This window comes from Gobio gobio (assembly GCF_949357685.1).
Source record: "Gobio gobio genome assembly, chromosome: 6".
NCBI classification, from domain to species: Eukaryota; Metazoa; Chordata; class Actinopteri; order Cypriniformes; family Gobionidae; genus Gobio; species Gobio gobio.
In genome coordinates, this window is record NC_137102.1 from 4,299,918 (window position 1) to 4,315,129 (window position 15,212).

The following is a 15,212-nucleotide window of genomic DNA, read 5'->3' on the forward strand; positions in this document are numbered from 1 at the left end:
ATATATTAAAAGTGATTTGAAATTGTAATAATATTTCACAATATTACAGTTTTTAGTGTATTTTTAATCAAATAAATGCAGCCTTTGTGAGCATTAGAGATTTGTTTTCTCTCCCAAAAACATTAAAAACGTTAGTGTACATAAAACCATGTATTTTGCATGTGATTTAACCCTTGATGAAGTGTTGTCGTTATTCTGTCTCTTCCAGAGGTGATTGTCATCACTACTAAAGAGGTCCAGAAGGCCCTGAGCACGGATCCGCGGCTGAAGGCGGAGGTGAAGATGAGGCTGGATGTGGTGTGTATTCAGGAGGAGGCGGACATGGGCACTGCAGATGCCCTTCGACACATCCAGCAAAAGATCAAGGTGCGTCAACTAGGGGTCGACCGAGATGGATTTTGTTGTGCCGATGCCGATTTTTTTTTCCTCAGCCTTAGCCGATGACGATACGAGCTGGCGATTTTCTTGAGCCGATATTTGGAGCCGATACTGCTTTTGCTCCCTCAATTTACAACATAAAAATGACACCATGATCATGATGATAACAATTTACAATTTACAATTTAAAAAAGGAACATTTATTGAACTAAAAAAACCTATATTTAACAAATAGTAAAAACAGGTGAGGAAGAACAAGAGTTCAGTCGTGAAAATAAATATTTAAGCATAAATAAAATAATTACACTATTGCACACAGTATCAAGCAAGCAGCATAATAAAGTGCACACTGACTGTACTATACTTCATTTAAATATTATTTACAACCTAGTCATTTAATGGTTACACTCTAAAAAATGCTGGGTTAAAAATAACCCAAGTTGGGTTGAATATGGACTAACCCAGCAATTGGGTTGTTTTGACCCAGCGGTTGGGTTAAATGTTTGCTTAAAACAACCCAATTGATGTTCCTCAGTAGGGGTGTTGAAATTAATTGATGCGATGCGGACGATTCTGCACTGATGCGGTCACAGACCATAATCGATTATGGTTTGAGGAGCACAACAATGAGTTTGAGGCCAAATTCCCCAGATCTCAATCCACTCAAGCATCTGTGGGATGTGATGAACAAATCAGTTTGTTTTGCTAGGCTAGCTGGAGCTATTTACCTGCAGTCTTTGTGCTAAGCTAGGCTAGCTGGAGCTATTTACCTCCAGTCTTTGTGCGGAGCTAGGCTAGCTGGAGCCATTTACCTCCAGTCTTTGTGCTAAGCTAGGCTAGCTGGAGCCATTTACCTCCAGTCTTTCTGCTAAGCTAGGCTAGCTGTAGCCATTAACCTCCAGTCTTTGTGCGGAGCTAGGCTAGCTGGAGCCATTTACCTCCAGTCTTTGTGCGGAGCTAGGCTAGCTGTAGCCATTAACCTCCAGTCTTTGTGCGGAGCTAGGCTAGCTGTAGCCATTAACCTCCAGTCTTTGTGCGGAGCTAGGCTAGCTGGAGCCATTTACCTCCAGTCTTTGTGCGGAGCTAGGCTAGCTGTAGCCATTAACCTCCAGTCTTTGTGCGGAGCTAGGCTAGCTGTAGCCATTTTTTTTTAACACGGTTTGGAGCGTTATGAATCAGTGAGTCGATTCAGCGGTTTGAAGCGTTATGAATCAGTGAGTCGATTCAGCGGTTTGAAGCGTTATGAATCAGTGAGTCGATTCAGCGGTTTGAAGCGTTATGAATCAGTGAGTCGATTCAGCGGTTTGAAGCGTTATGAATCAGTGAGTCGATTCAGCGGTTTGAAGCGTTATGAATCAGTGAGTCGATTCAGCGGTTTGAAGGGTTATGAATAGGGTCCAAATCAATGCAGTTTGAGAGAATGGGCTTCAGAGGCTCTGATCCCAGACGAGGAATAGAGTCTGATCTAGACAAACCAACGGTCATTAAAAAAAAATAAAAAAAATATTGTATGTATATCCTTTTTAACATTTTATACTTATTGAAACTGCATTGATTTGGACTTTCAACCGTTGGTTGCCATTGAAGTCCATTATGTGGAGAAAAATCCTGGAATGTTTTCCTCAAAAAACTTCATTTCTTTTTCAATTTGATGCATCTCTGCTGAATAAAAGTATTAATTTCTTAAAAAAAAAAAAAAAAAACTTACTGCCCCCAAATGTTTGAACAGTAGTGTTAGTACATCTGGAATTTTATAACAAAAAAAAAGAAAAGAAAGTGTAGATTTTATTTTTTTTCTCTCAATTATTGACTTTCTCACTGTGTCTCAATTTCATCATGTAATTTAGAGAGAAATATGAAAAAAAACTATAATTTCATTAGTGTTTACTTGTAGCACAGTCTCATTTAAATGTATAATTTCATAAAAACATATCTGTCTAAATAGTATGATTTATTCATAAATATATAAATAAATAAAATATTAGGGGACGGCATTTTTTCAGCACATATGGTTAATTTGTTTCAAGAAATTATTTTTTTTTTTTAAATATTTGACCCAAGTTGTCATGCTGATAATATAATTCATATCGAAAGTAGGTGTATTAAATTATAAAAAAAAAAACATTTCCTTAGTGTTTACTTGTAGCACAGTCTCATTTAAATGTATAATTTCATAAAAGTGTATCTCTAAATAGTATGATTCATTCATTAATAGATAAATGAATAAATATTATATTAAATATTTCAGCACGTGGTTAATTTGATCCCAACATTTTTTTTAAAGTATAATATTTGACCCAAGTTGTCATGCTGATAATATAATTCATAACGAAAGTAGGTGTATTAAATTATTAAAAAAAACATTTCCTTAGTGTTTAGTTGTAGCACAGTCTCATTTAATAAATAAAATATTAGGGGACAGGCATTTTTTCAGCACATATGGTTAATTTGTTTCAAGAAATTGTAAAAATTGTAATATTTGACCCAAGTTGTCATGCTGATAATATAATTTATATCGAAAGTAGGTGTATTAAATTATTAAAAAAACCATGTCCTTAGTGTTTACTTGTAACAGTCTCATTTAAATGTATAATTTCATAAAAACGTATCTGTCTAAATAGTATGATTCATTCATAAATAGATCAATTAATAAATATGATATTAAATATTTCAGCACGTGGTTAATTTGATCCCAAAAAAGTATAAAGTTGTCATGCTGATAATAAAATTCATAACGAAAGTAGGTGTATTCAATTATAAAAATACAAAATAAAAGTTTTGCACCCCACGATACACAGAAGTCACTTTGGAGAAATATTATAACTATCGAATGCATTATTAATGCATCTGTATCATGCCTTTTCACATAACACTTATGAAAGTGTAAAATCCCTGAGAGAGTGAGACGTCTTAAAACATGTGCGAACGCTCATCACCGGAGATTAACTCTCAATAAATATCAGCGGCGTGGAAAGGGAATGAGGAGGAGGAGGGCTTGCTGGAGCACGCTAACCGCACAGATGCCTTTATTTCTAATCCTAGAGAGAAATGAGAGATTAAAAGCATTGAGTTGCAGAGCCGTCCAGTGCACGAACAGCCCCAGTACGTGTTGAGAGATGAGCGCTGGCAATAGGGCCTAAATCCCCGTTTATTGTACAGCGTAAACACATAGTCTACTCCCTTGCTTCAGCAAACAACGCGGACATAATGGAGGCATCTGACAGAGTGCCCGACTCTTAAAGCTCTCTTTCATTAGCCTGTGTTTGAGTTCATTCTGATGCATTGAGTCAATGTTTGTACAGAAACTGAATAATCTTCGTGTTGTGTAGCGTTCAGCCGGCTTTTGTTAGTATTAAGGCTCCAAGTTCACTGGGATCAAGTCATTCCCGATCGACTTGTGTACTCATATTTTCCCTGAAAAATGCATGTGTACATCTTTGTTTGCACTAGGTGGTCTGGAAAAAGTAAATCTGCTTTATTTTTGGCTTTTCACGGTCATTTTTATGTACAAGTAATATTGTGAAATTAAAGGATTAGTTTACTAATAGATCATTTACTCACCCCCATGTCATCCAAGATGTCCATGTCTTTCTTTCTAAAGTCGAAAAGAAATTACGTTTTTTGATTAAAACTTTCCAGGATTGTTCTCCATATAACGGACTTCAATGGGCTCCAAACGGTTCAAGGTCCAAATGACAGTTTCAGTGCAGCTTTTAGCGACACCAGATGATGAATGAGGGTCTGATCTAGCCAAACCATCAGTTTCTGAGAGAAACCCAGCAGTATTTGTGCTATTATTTTACCTCTTATCAGACGAACGTGATCATCTCTGAGCTCCGCCATAACTTCCGCTGAGTGAGGTCAAAATACGAGCGTGGTCATAGATATATCGATCATAGATGCCTCATTCTACTGATCCGTGCAAGTGCTAATGAGGCATCAACGTATACATCTATGGCCACGCTCGTATTTTGACCTCACTAGGGGTAACGGTACACAAAACTGACGGTTCGGTACGTACCTCGGTTTTGAAGTCACGGTTCGGTACGGATTCGGTACAGCAGTTTTACAAAATTGCTTTTTATTCATTTTTATTCAACAGTGGTTTAATGAAAAAAATGGTGTCTGTCCTTAAATGAATTCAGTTATAACTAAAAGTTTCTTAAAGATAATGCTGTAAACTATATAGGGAGCCCTTACTTGCATATTGCTATTAAAGATTAACAACAGAGCCCAAACTATTAGCCTAAATTCAGTCGCTATTTATTTTTAGATATAATAATCAACACTCGCTTCACATAAGGCAGTTTTTGCATTAACTTCTAAATCTAATTATTATTCTTTTTTCTCCAATTCGTTGTTGAAATATAATCATTTAGTGGCTGTAATTTTCATGACAGGTTTATTTAAACATACATTAAACAAGACATCACTAACAGGCTAAGTAGTAGGCTATATAATGAATATAGGCTAATATTATGAATATATAGGCTAATATAGTGCATGTATTCAGTGAAAGAGTTAATCTCTCTAGTGAACTCAGCTGTGGAGACTGAATGACTTCTGAGGTAAACGAATTCTACACGACATTGTTTACAAGCTGTTTTATTGTCTTTCCGCGGTTGAAACACCGATGGAGCGATTACACAACATATGATACGTTTCAGTAAGTTGTAATGTATCCTCAACATACCTTAAGATATTAATTTATGTTTATTCTTTAGAAGAGATGATCGCGTTCACTCGCGCGCCGCGCGCTGCCGCTTGAAGTTGAACTGATACGCGTCTATCAGTCATGTCACATAATAGAGCGTTAAAGCGGCATTTATCGTTTGAATTTCGTGATAAAATGGACTGAATACTCAATATGTTCATATGGGGACTCGGATTGAAGTGTGTTCCGCGTTTTAAACAAGCCGACTGTTAACTGTTAAAGATTGCATTCATAACCGTTCGGTACACGCTCGCACCGTACCGAAAGCCCTGGACCGAAACGGTTCAATACGAATACGTGTACCGTTACACCCCTAGACCTCACTCAGCGGAAGTTATGGCGGAGCTCAGAGATGATCAAGTTCGTCTGATAATAGCACAAATACTGCTGGGTTTCTCACAGAAACTGATGGTTTGGCTAGATCAGATCCTTATTCATCATCTGGTGTTGTTTAAAGCTGCACTGAAACTGTCATTTGGACCTTGAACCGTTTGGAGCCCATTGAAGTCCATTATATGGAGAACAATCCTGGAATGTTTTCATCAATAATTTCTTTTTCGACTTTAGAAAGAAAGACATGGACATCTTGGATGACATGGGGGTGAGTAAATTATCAGCAAAAGTGTATCTAAAAGTGAACTGATCCTTTAAGTCTTATTGTGTCCTCGACCAGTTATGGTACCAGCTATGTCTCATTTTTGAGAGAAATAATGTAATATTCTCAGTGTCTTGTTACATCGAACTGATATTATTTCATAGGTTATTACTTCATAAGATGTGCATTGTACAGCTTAACATGACAGCCAGTTGTGAGCTTAAAGGGATAGTTCACCCAAAAATAAAAATTAGCCCATGATTTACTCACCCTCAAGTCATCCTAGGTGTGTATGACATTCTTCTTTCAGACGAACACAATCTGAGTTATATTACAAAAGTCCAGGCTAATCCAAGCTTTATAATGGCAGTAATAGTTGCTATGTTCTTGAAGTCCATAAAAAGTGCATCTGTCCGTCATATAACTGCTCCACGCGGCTCTGGGGTGTTAATAAAGGCCTTCTGAAGCGAATCGACGCATTTGTGTTAGAAAAATATCCATATTTAAAACTTTATCAAGTCAAACCTTCGACCGACCGCCTTCCCTGTTCAATTTATGGAAAAATTGTTGAAAGTTCCCGATGGAAAGACTAACGCTCAGGTCGGCTCGTCATGACGTCACGAACACATCTTGAGTTTCACTTTCAACATTCAACACTTTTCCACAGAAGGCGGTCGGTCGAAAGTTTACGTGATAAAGTTAAAATGATGAATATTTTTCTTACACAAACGCATCGATTCGCTGCAGAAGGCCTTTATTAACACCCCAGAGCCGCGTGGAGCAGTTATTTGACGGACAGATGCACTTTTTATCAGTCCCTCCAGAAAAACGCGATTATGCGATCGCGTGATTTAACGCATAATCAGCCAAAGTCCGCATATTCATGCGGGGGCCGCATTTTTTCAAATACGCCGCACTTTCGCCGCATAAATTGCCTATTTCCGCGTGCAAAATATGCGGGGCTATCATGATTTCATAATCCCCGCATTTTCGTTGCAAAAAAAGTCATATATATTAGCAGAAAGTTGAAACATTTTCGTTTACTTCACACAAGAGCCGCCATTTCCGCCATAATGCCATGGGAACGTTTTGAAGTGACGTGATTACCCGACGCGAACGTCATCGAAAAGCTTCAAACCCCGTGGAGAAACCATAGATACCGGTGAAACCATGATGAAGCACAAACTCCCATTGGCCAACAAAAATAACAGCAAAAGAGCAAAGCAGTTTCCCTGTGTGCTGACTGATTTCAAAACACAGCATCATGAAGCTTTGAAGCGTTATGAATCAATGAGTCGATTCAGCGGTTTGAAGCGTTATGAATCAATGAGTCGATTCAGCGGTTTGAAGCGTTATGAATCAATGAGTCGATTCAGCGGTTGGATCGCCAAAGTCACGTATTTCAGCAGTTTGACACGCGATCCGAATCATGAATCGACTCGATGATTCATAGCATCATGATGCTGTGTTTTGAAATCAGTCATCACTATATAAGTCGTTATTTAGTTTTTTTTGCACACAATACTATTATCGTCGCTTCATAAAGTTATTGTAGAACCACTGTAGTGAGATGGACTTTGTAACGACGTCTTTAGTAGGCTACCTTTTATGGGTCTTGAGAGTGTAAATTGTGCCAATGGAGGCCTTTCTGAGCCATCGGAATTCAACTAAAATATCTTAATTTGTGTCCAACAACATAAAGGGAAGTCATTAATGACAGAATTTTCATTTTTAGGTGAACTAACCCTTTAAGAGATTGCACTTTGTGCATTGGAAGCACTCAAATGTCTGTTTTGTATAGCGACATCTGTAAAACAGGAAGTTATTTATTAATTTTTTCAGAAGTTGTAGCATATTCCTTTTGTAAAGCTAAAGAACTTGATTGACTAAATGTTTTGTAAATTTGAGCCATTATTAAGGTCTTCAATAAAACAAGATGAGAACTTAAATATTCCAGCACTTTCTGTGATGTAGTGCTTTTTTTCTCTTTCTCATCAAACCGCAGTTTTTGCAAGTTCCCGCAATTTTATTGCATAAAATTGCATAAATATCCCGCATTTTTCATCGCATTTTTTAAGAAAACGTGCCGCATAATCAAGGATTTTTGCCCGCAACAATCACAAAAAAAAGCCGCATTTTTCTGGAAGGACTGTTTTATGGACTTCAAGAACAGAGCAACTATAAATCCAATTCTAATGCTTGCATTAGCCTGGACATTTGTAATATAACTCAGATTTTATTCGTCTGAAAGAAGAATGTCATATACACCTAGGATGACTTGGGGGTGAGTAAATTACAGGCTAATTTAAATTTTTGGATGGACTATCCCTTTAACAAGTGTCCGTAGTGGCAGATTGCTGTGAGCCGCATTTCGCCTTCCCTTCCTTTTTATTCCCTCTTATCCTGTCCTGCTCTCTCCACCCTATTTTCCCGTCTCTTCCTCTGCTCTCCTCTTGGGTGGTCTCACCTGGTTGGCCCAGGGGGCAGCCAAGCAGAACTGGAAGTGTCTGTGGGTGGCCTGACCTCCCTGTGCCTCTCCAGAGCAGAACCACGGCCACTGAAAGGCCCAGCGTCAGCAGCGATGGCGCTCATGATCCAACAGCTGAGTTGACGCCCACTCCAGGCCTTCAGAGGCTCTGATCCAGCCTTCCTACACTCCTCCTGCCGCTGATCCAGCCTTCCTACACTCCTCCTGCCGCTGATCCAGCCTTCCTACACTCCTCCTGCCGCTGATCCAGCCTTCCTACACTCCTCCTGCCGCTGATCCAGCCTTCCTACACTCCTCCTGCCGCTGATCCAGCCTTCCTACACTCCTCCTGCCGCTGATCCAGCCTTCCTACACTCCTCCTGCCGCTGATCCAGCCTTCCTACACTGGCCAAGAGGGCATGGCCATTGTCAGGCCTCAGGCATTTGGCCACTTGTCGAGTCCCTTCAAAAATAGAAACCCCGGCTATGAAATGTTAAGTGGTTAGAGCTGCAGCGACATATCGATTTACTTGGGTGGTTTACGATGGGTGGGCTGGCATTGGTCGAATTTTTTGCGTTTCATCCCCGTACATTCCTGGTCGACTGTGAAGTCATGCTAAACGCTTGAATGTTTTGGCGATAGCTGTTATGTGGTTGCTTTGCCTTCAGTCCCAGATTAAATAAAAGAAACGCCACATTTCCAGACATTGCCTGCCCAATGGCTACTTTGAACCACAGCACTGACCAGTCTTAAAGGGGAAGTTCACACAAGAATACAAAATAAATTCAATCAACCTCATGTTATTCCAAACTGGTATGTCTTTCATTTTCTGCGGGATGCAAAAGAAGCTTTTTCCGTACGATGAAAGTCAAAGTGTTTTTAGACCCCAGTGACGTAAGCAAAAAGCATATAATTCAAAATATCTTCTGTAAAGGAACAAAAGTCATACAAGTTTAAAACATGAATGTGAGTCAGAGTTGTTTTTGTGCGATCTACTCCTTTGATTCAGTGAATGGGAAAACTATGTGTAAAATGTCTCTATTCTATTTCTGGAATACGGGGGATGGATTTTGGCTTTTTAGGATCAACAAAATGTCACATTTGCCACCATTTGATCTGTTGTTTCAGTCGGACAGGTGGTTTGTTCCCTTTACTCAACACTTGTCCTCCTACTTTCAACTTTTGCTAGACTTGCATGAAATGTGCACCCACAGAAAAGAGATATTTTCAGACCAAACGTCCAAGAGGGACAACCAGAGTTGTCATTTTTTTGCCAAACTTACCCACACCTGTCCCTAACCCTACCCGTTTCCCACCTCAATATCAGCAAAGGTGTTTTGCAATACAATTTGAACACAGTAAGTACATTGTACTTATTTTTTGATGTAAGTACATAGTAGTTAAGGCCACCTAATATAAAGTGGGGCCGTAATTTTCTTCCCAAATGAGTGTGTAATGTGTGTGGCTCTGGCTTCGTTGTGGGCTCTGGTTTTATACTTGCATTAGCTTGAAGTCATTCTGGGTTTGCAGTGGTCAATAGAATAGAACGCTTTGAAGCTTCATGATGCTGTTTTTTTTCAATCGGTCAACACACCGGGAAACTGCTTTGCTTTGGTCTTTTGCTGTTATTTTTGCAAAATGGGAATTTGTGTGCTTCATCATGGTTTCACCGATATCTTTGGTTTCACCACTGGGTTTGCAGCTTTTCGATGACGTTCACGTCGGGTAATTACTAGGGCTGGGTAAAAAATATTGATTTCTCGATTTTAATCGATTCTCACTTTTACAAAACAATATCGATTCTTAAATCCCAATAATCGATTAGTCATCCTGTTTTCAGTTAATGAATGAAATAAACATTGTCGCGCACCTCCCATCCAATAAATCGCTATAATCTTTGTGCTTTATTACTATTGATATAAAACAAAGTCTCAGATTTCAAATTACGTCTTTTTTTACGAAATTCAAAAGCATAAATACCGTTTTGGCGCTGTGGCGTGAGATCTCAGCTCAAGAGAAGTGGCAGATGAACGGATCTTCTCTTCCGCCTTAATACCAGTAACAGCGCGAAGTAAACATGAATAAGCATCTGACAGTGTGTTAAAAGATACAGGATAACTTACTGAAATCCGTATCATGTCACATGGAATAGCTCAAGTTTCAACCGCAGAAAGACGTCAGTAAAATGGCTAATAAGTAAACAATGTCATGTATCGTCACATTTACCCCAGAAAAAACATGTCCAGTGTCCATAAACTCGTTAGTAATCTTTAATCAGCTAGAAAAAATAACTCTAGAGAGGAGCATTTTGATAATTATATGCACCACATTACATATTCATTGTCATTTTTAATGTTCTTCAGTTTAATGCATGTCTGTAGCCTATGAATAAATCTGGCATGTTTTTATGACAGCCAAGTGTTTATATTTCAAAAAACTAATTGGAGTATAAATATGATTATGTAATATTATAACTTTATTAACTTTATTACATAATTTAGTGTCATTTAAGTGTTTGTATACAAATCACAGTTTTTTTACCTTAAATATTAGTAGGCTAATGTAGTTCCAAATGACTCCCATAGTTTACAACATTAGTTCAGAGATTTGTTTTCCTTGAGAAAATTGGCCATGTAAAATGTAATGTAAATGTTGGCCATGTATTGTACCTGATATAGCCTATATCTAAAGTAATCGATATTGAATTAAATTGAATCGAATCGAATCGAATCGAAAGCTTGTGAATCGAAATCGAATCGTATTGTGAAATTTGTGTCAATACCCAGCCCTAGTAATCACTTCAAAATGTTGCCATGGCAATAGGGGGGAATGGTGGCTCTTGTGTGAAGTAAACAAACATTTTTCATTTTTCTTCTAATATACACTCACCTAAAGGATTATTAGGAACACACACTAATACTGTGTTTGACCCCCTTTCGCCTTCAGAACTGCCTTAATTCTACGTGGCATTGATTCAACAAGGTGCTGAAAGCATTCTTTAGAAATGTTGGCCCATATTGATAGGAGAGCATCTTGCAGTTGATGGAGATTTGTGGGATGAACATCCAGGGCACGAAGCTCCAGTTCCACCACATCCCAAAGATGCTCTATTGGGTTGAGATCTGGAGACTGTGGCGGCCATTTTAGTCCAGTGAACTCATTGTCATGTTCAAGAAACCAATTTGAAATGATTGGAGCTTTGTGACGGTGCATTATCCTGCTGGAAGTAGCCATCAGAGGATGGGGACATGGTGCTCATAAAGGGATGGACATGGGCAGAAACAATGCTCAGGTAGGCCGTGGCATTTAAACCATGCCCAATTGGCACTAAGAGGCCTAAAGTGTGCCAAGAAAACATCCCCCACACCATTACACCACCACCACCAGCCTGCACAGTGGAAACAAGGCATGATGGATCCATGTTCTCATTCTGTTTACGGCAAATTCTGACTCTACCATCTGAATGTCTCAACAGAAATCGAGACTCATCAGACCAGGCAACATTTTTCCAAATATTTTGGTGAGCTTGTGCAAATTGTCGCCTCTTTGTCCTATTTGTAGTGGAGATGAGTGGTACCCGGTGGGGTCTTCTGCTGTTGTAGCCCATCCGCCTCAAGGTTGTGTGTGTTGTGGCTTCACAAATGCTTTGCTGCAAACCTCGGTTGTAACGAGTGGTTATTTCAGTCAAAGTTGCTCTTCTATCAGCTTGAATCAGTCGGCCCATTCTCCTCTGACCTCTAGCATCAACAAGGCATTTTCTCCCACAGGACTGCCGCATACTGGATGTTTTTCCCTTTTCACACCATTCTTTGTAAACCCTAGAAATGGTTGTGAAAATCGCAGTAACTGAGCAGATTGTGAAATACTCGTCTGGCACCAACAACCATGCCACGCTCAAAATTGCTTAAATCCCCTTTCTTTCCCATTCCGACATTCAGTGTGGAGTTCAGGAGATTGTCTTGACCAGGACCACACCCCTAAATGCATTGAAGCAACTGCCATGTGATTGGTTGATTAGATAATTGCATTAATGAGAAATTGAACAGGTGTTCCGAGTGTATATGATACTTTTGCAACGAAAAATGCGGGGATTATGAAATCATGCTAGCCCCACATATATTGCACACGGAAATAGGCAATTTACGCAGCGTTTTCGGAAAAAATGCGGATTATGCATTAAATCATGCAATCGCATAATCCCGTTTTTCTGGAGGGACTGGTCAATAGAGAGGGATTGTTCTCCTTCTTCAGTAGCACAGTTAGCTCATTCTAAACAGACAGCGCTGCGCACCCTGTTATCTTTTGAGCATGTGTGCTCCGGTGGCTCCTGGGCCTTCGGCCCCAGGGCCAGAACAAGAGAACCGGAACTGTATCGGAGCGGAGCGTCACGCCAGGGCCTCTCCCTGGGCCTTCCCAATGAGGCATGAAGCTCTCCCTGAGCCAGGCCTGCTCCCCAATCCCGCTCACATGTTTATTTATCCACAGGCCTGAGATGGACAGACCAGATGGGAACCAGACAACTCAAACAGAAACAATGGCGTAGGCGAGCAGGATTTATCACTGGGTTCCCCTCCATGCCTGCGTTCACTCATACACACACTTACACACATGTGCTTAATCTGGCACCTCTATATATTTCTGACTGCCTGTTAAAGGGTTAGTTCACCCAAAAATGAAAATTATGTCATTAATTACTGACCCTCATGTCGTTGGACACCCGTCAGACCTCCGTTCATCTTCAGACACAAATGAAGATATTTTAGTGTAAATCTGATGCTCTGAAAGGCCTCCATTGGCTCAATGCACTTTACACTCTCAAGACCCTTAAAAGACACTAAAGACGTCGATACAAAGTCCATCTCACTACAGTGGTTCTACAATAACTTTATGAATCGGCGAGAATAGTTTTTGTGCGCAAAAAAACCCTAAATAACGACTTATATAGTGATGACGATTTCAAAACAAGGCATCATGAAGCTTCGAAGCGTTATGAATCAGTGAGTCGAATGATGATTTGACGTGTCAAACCGCCAAACTGCTGAAATTTGGCGATTTAAACCGCTGAATCGACTCACTGATTCATAACGCTTCAAACCGCTGTATCGACTGACTGATTCATAACGCTTCAAACCGCTGAATCGACTCACTGATTCATAACGCTTCAAACCGCTGAATCGACTCACTGATTCATAACGCTTCAAACCGCTGTATCGACTCGCTGATTCATAACGCTTCAAACCGCTGAATCGACTCGCTGATTCATAATGCTCCAAACCGCTGAATCGACTCACTGATTCATAACGCTTCAAACCGCTGTATCGACTGACTGATTCATAACGCTTCAAACCGCTGAATCGACTCACTGATTCATAACGCTTCAAACCGCTGAATCGACTCACTGATTCATAACGCTTCAAACCGCTGTATCGACTCGCTGATTCATAACGCTTCAAAGTGCTGAATCGACTCGCTGATTCATAACGCTCCAAACCGCTGAATCGACTCACTGATTCATAACGCTTCAAACCGCTGAATCGACTCACTGATTCATAACGCTCCAAGCCGCTGAATCGACTCACTGATTCATAACGCCTCGAAGCTTCATGATGCCGTGTTTTGAAATCGTCATCACTATATAAGTCATTATTTAGGGTTTTTTTGCGCACAAAAACTATTGTCGCCGATTCTTAAAGTTATTGTAGAGCCACTGTAGTGAGATGGACTTTGTAACGACGTCTTTAGTGCCTTTTAAGGGTCTTGAGAGTGTAAAGTGCATTGAGCCAATGGAGGCCTTTCAGAGCATCAGATTTACACTAAAATATCTTCATTTGTGTCTGAAGATGAACGGAGGTCTGACGGGTGTCCAACCACATGAGGGTCAGTCATTAATGACAGAATTTTCATTTTTGGGTGAACTAACCCTTTAAGATGCGTTCCAAATCGTAGTTTGAGGTCCTCTAGCGCTAATCTTCTGGATATACAGTGAATCATAAACGATCTGGTGGTACTTCTTTTAGTCACTATGCTCCAAATATTTGTAATTCTCTACCTCATGAAGTAAAAGAGGCTCCAAGCATTCATATTTTTAAAAGGCGGGTTAAGACATATCTTTTTAAAGTTGCTTATCAGAATTATAACATTGTGTGAAGGTTTCATCACTGATATTGAGGTTAATTATTCTTTATTTTACATTTTGAATCTTCTGTTGCTTTTGTTGTTTAATCTTTTATATTGACGTTGTGTGAATATGTATTCTTATTATTTGTTTTTATGCTTGTGAAGCACTTTGAGTTGCATTTTATGTATGAAAAGTGCTATACAAATAAACATTTATTTATTTATTTATTTATTATTATTAGGTACACACGCAAACTGTGGTTATTCAAGAGATTGGGTCTCTCGTTTTCTCACGTCATTCTCATATCATATTCTACACTTTTCTTTTGTTGTTCTGACCGTGAGTCTATAATTGTGACCCTGGACCACAAAACCGGTCATGAGTCTGTCTCACGGGTATATTTGTGGCAATATCAATTTTTCTTTTATGCTATAAATCATTAGTACATTAAGATCATGTTCCATGAAGATATTTTGTAAACTTCCTACCATAAATATATCATAAATGTATTATTAGTAGTAATACGCATTGCTACGGACTTCATTTGGACAACTTTAAAGCCGATATTCTCAATATTTTGACTTTTTTGCACCCTCAGATTCCAGATTTTCAAATATTGTCCTATCCTAACAAACCATACATCAATGGAAAGATTATTAATCCAGGGTCACATATACAGTCCGTGGAAATGTCTGTTTGCTCTGAAGCATTGTGATCGTGTTTTGCATTGGCAAGAATCTCTCACATTTTCTTAAGAACATGTGAAAACCTGATTGTTATTTTAATGTATCAGCCAGTTTTAAGAGAACAACAATATAACAGTAAGTATTCAGTCGTCTATTGGGCTAAAATAGCATATAATAGCCTTAAAAAGTTGAGGTAATGTGTCTGAGGTGCGAAATATTGACCTGAGCCATGGCAGGATAAACCTAACATGAT

At 39.3% G+C, this 15,212-nt stretch overlaps 1 protein-coding gene across 3 annotated transcripts in view; it reads left to right on the forward strand.

Annotated features, from left to right (window-relative positions):
• eif2b3 (eukaryotic translation initiation factor 2B, subunit 3 gamma) overlaps window positions 1–15,212 on the forward strand; it is a 112,132-nt gene that overhangs the window by 27,024 nt on the left and 69,896 nt on the right. For all 3 annotated transcript variants that reach the window (XM_079820049.1, XM_079820047.1, XM_079820048.1), the window contains exon 3: window positions 209–366. In XM_079820049.1, coding sequence (XP_079676175.1) covers window positions 209–366 — 158 coding nt within the window. The remainder of the gene's footprint in view (window positions 1–208; window positions 367–15,212) is intronic.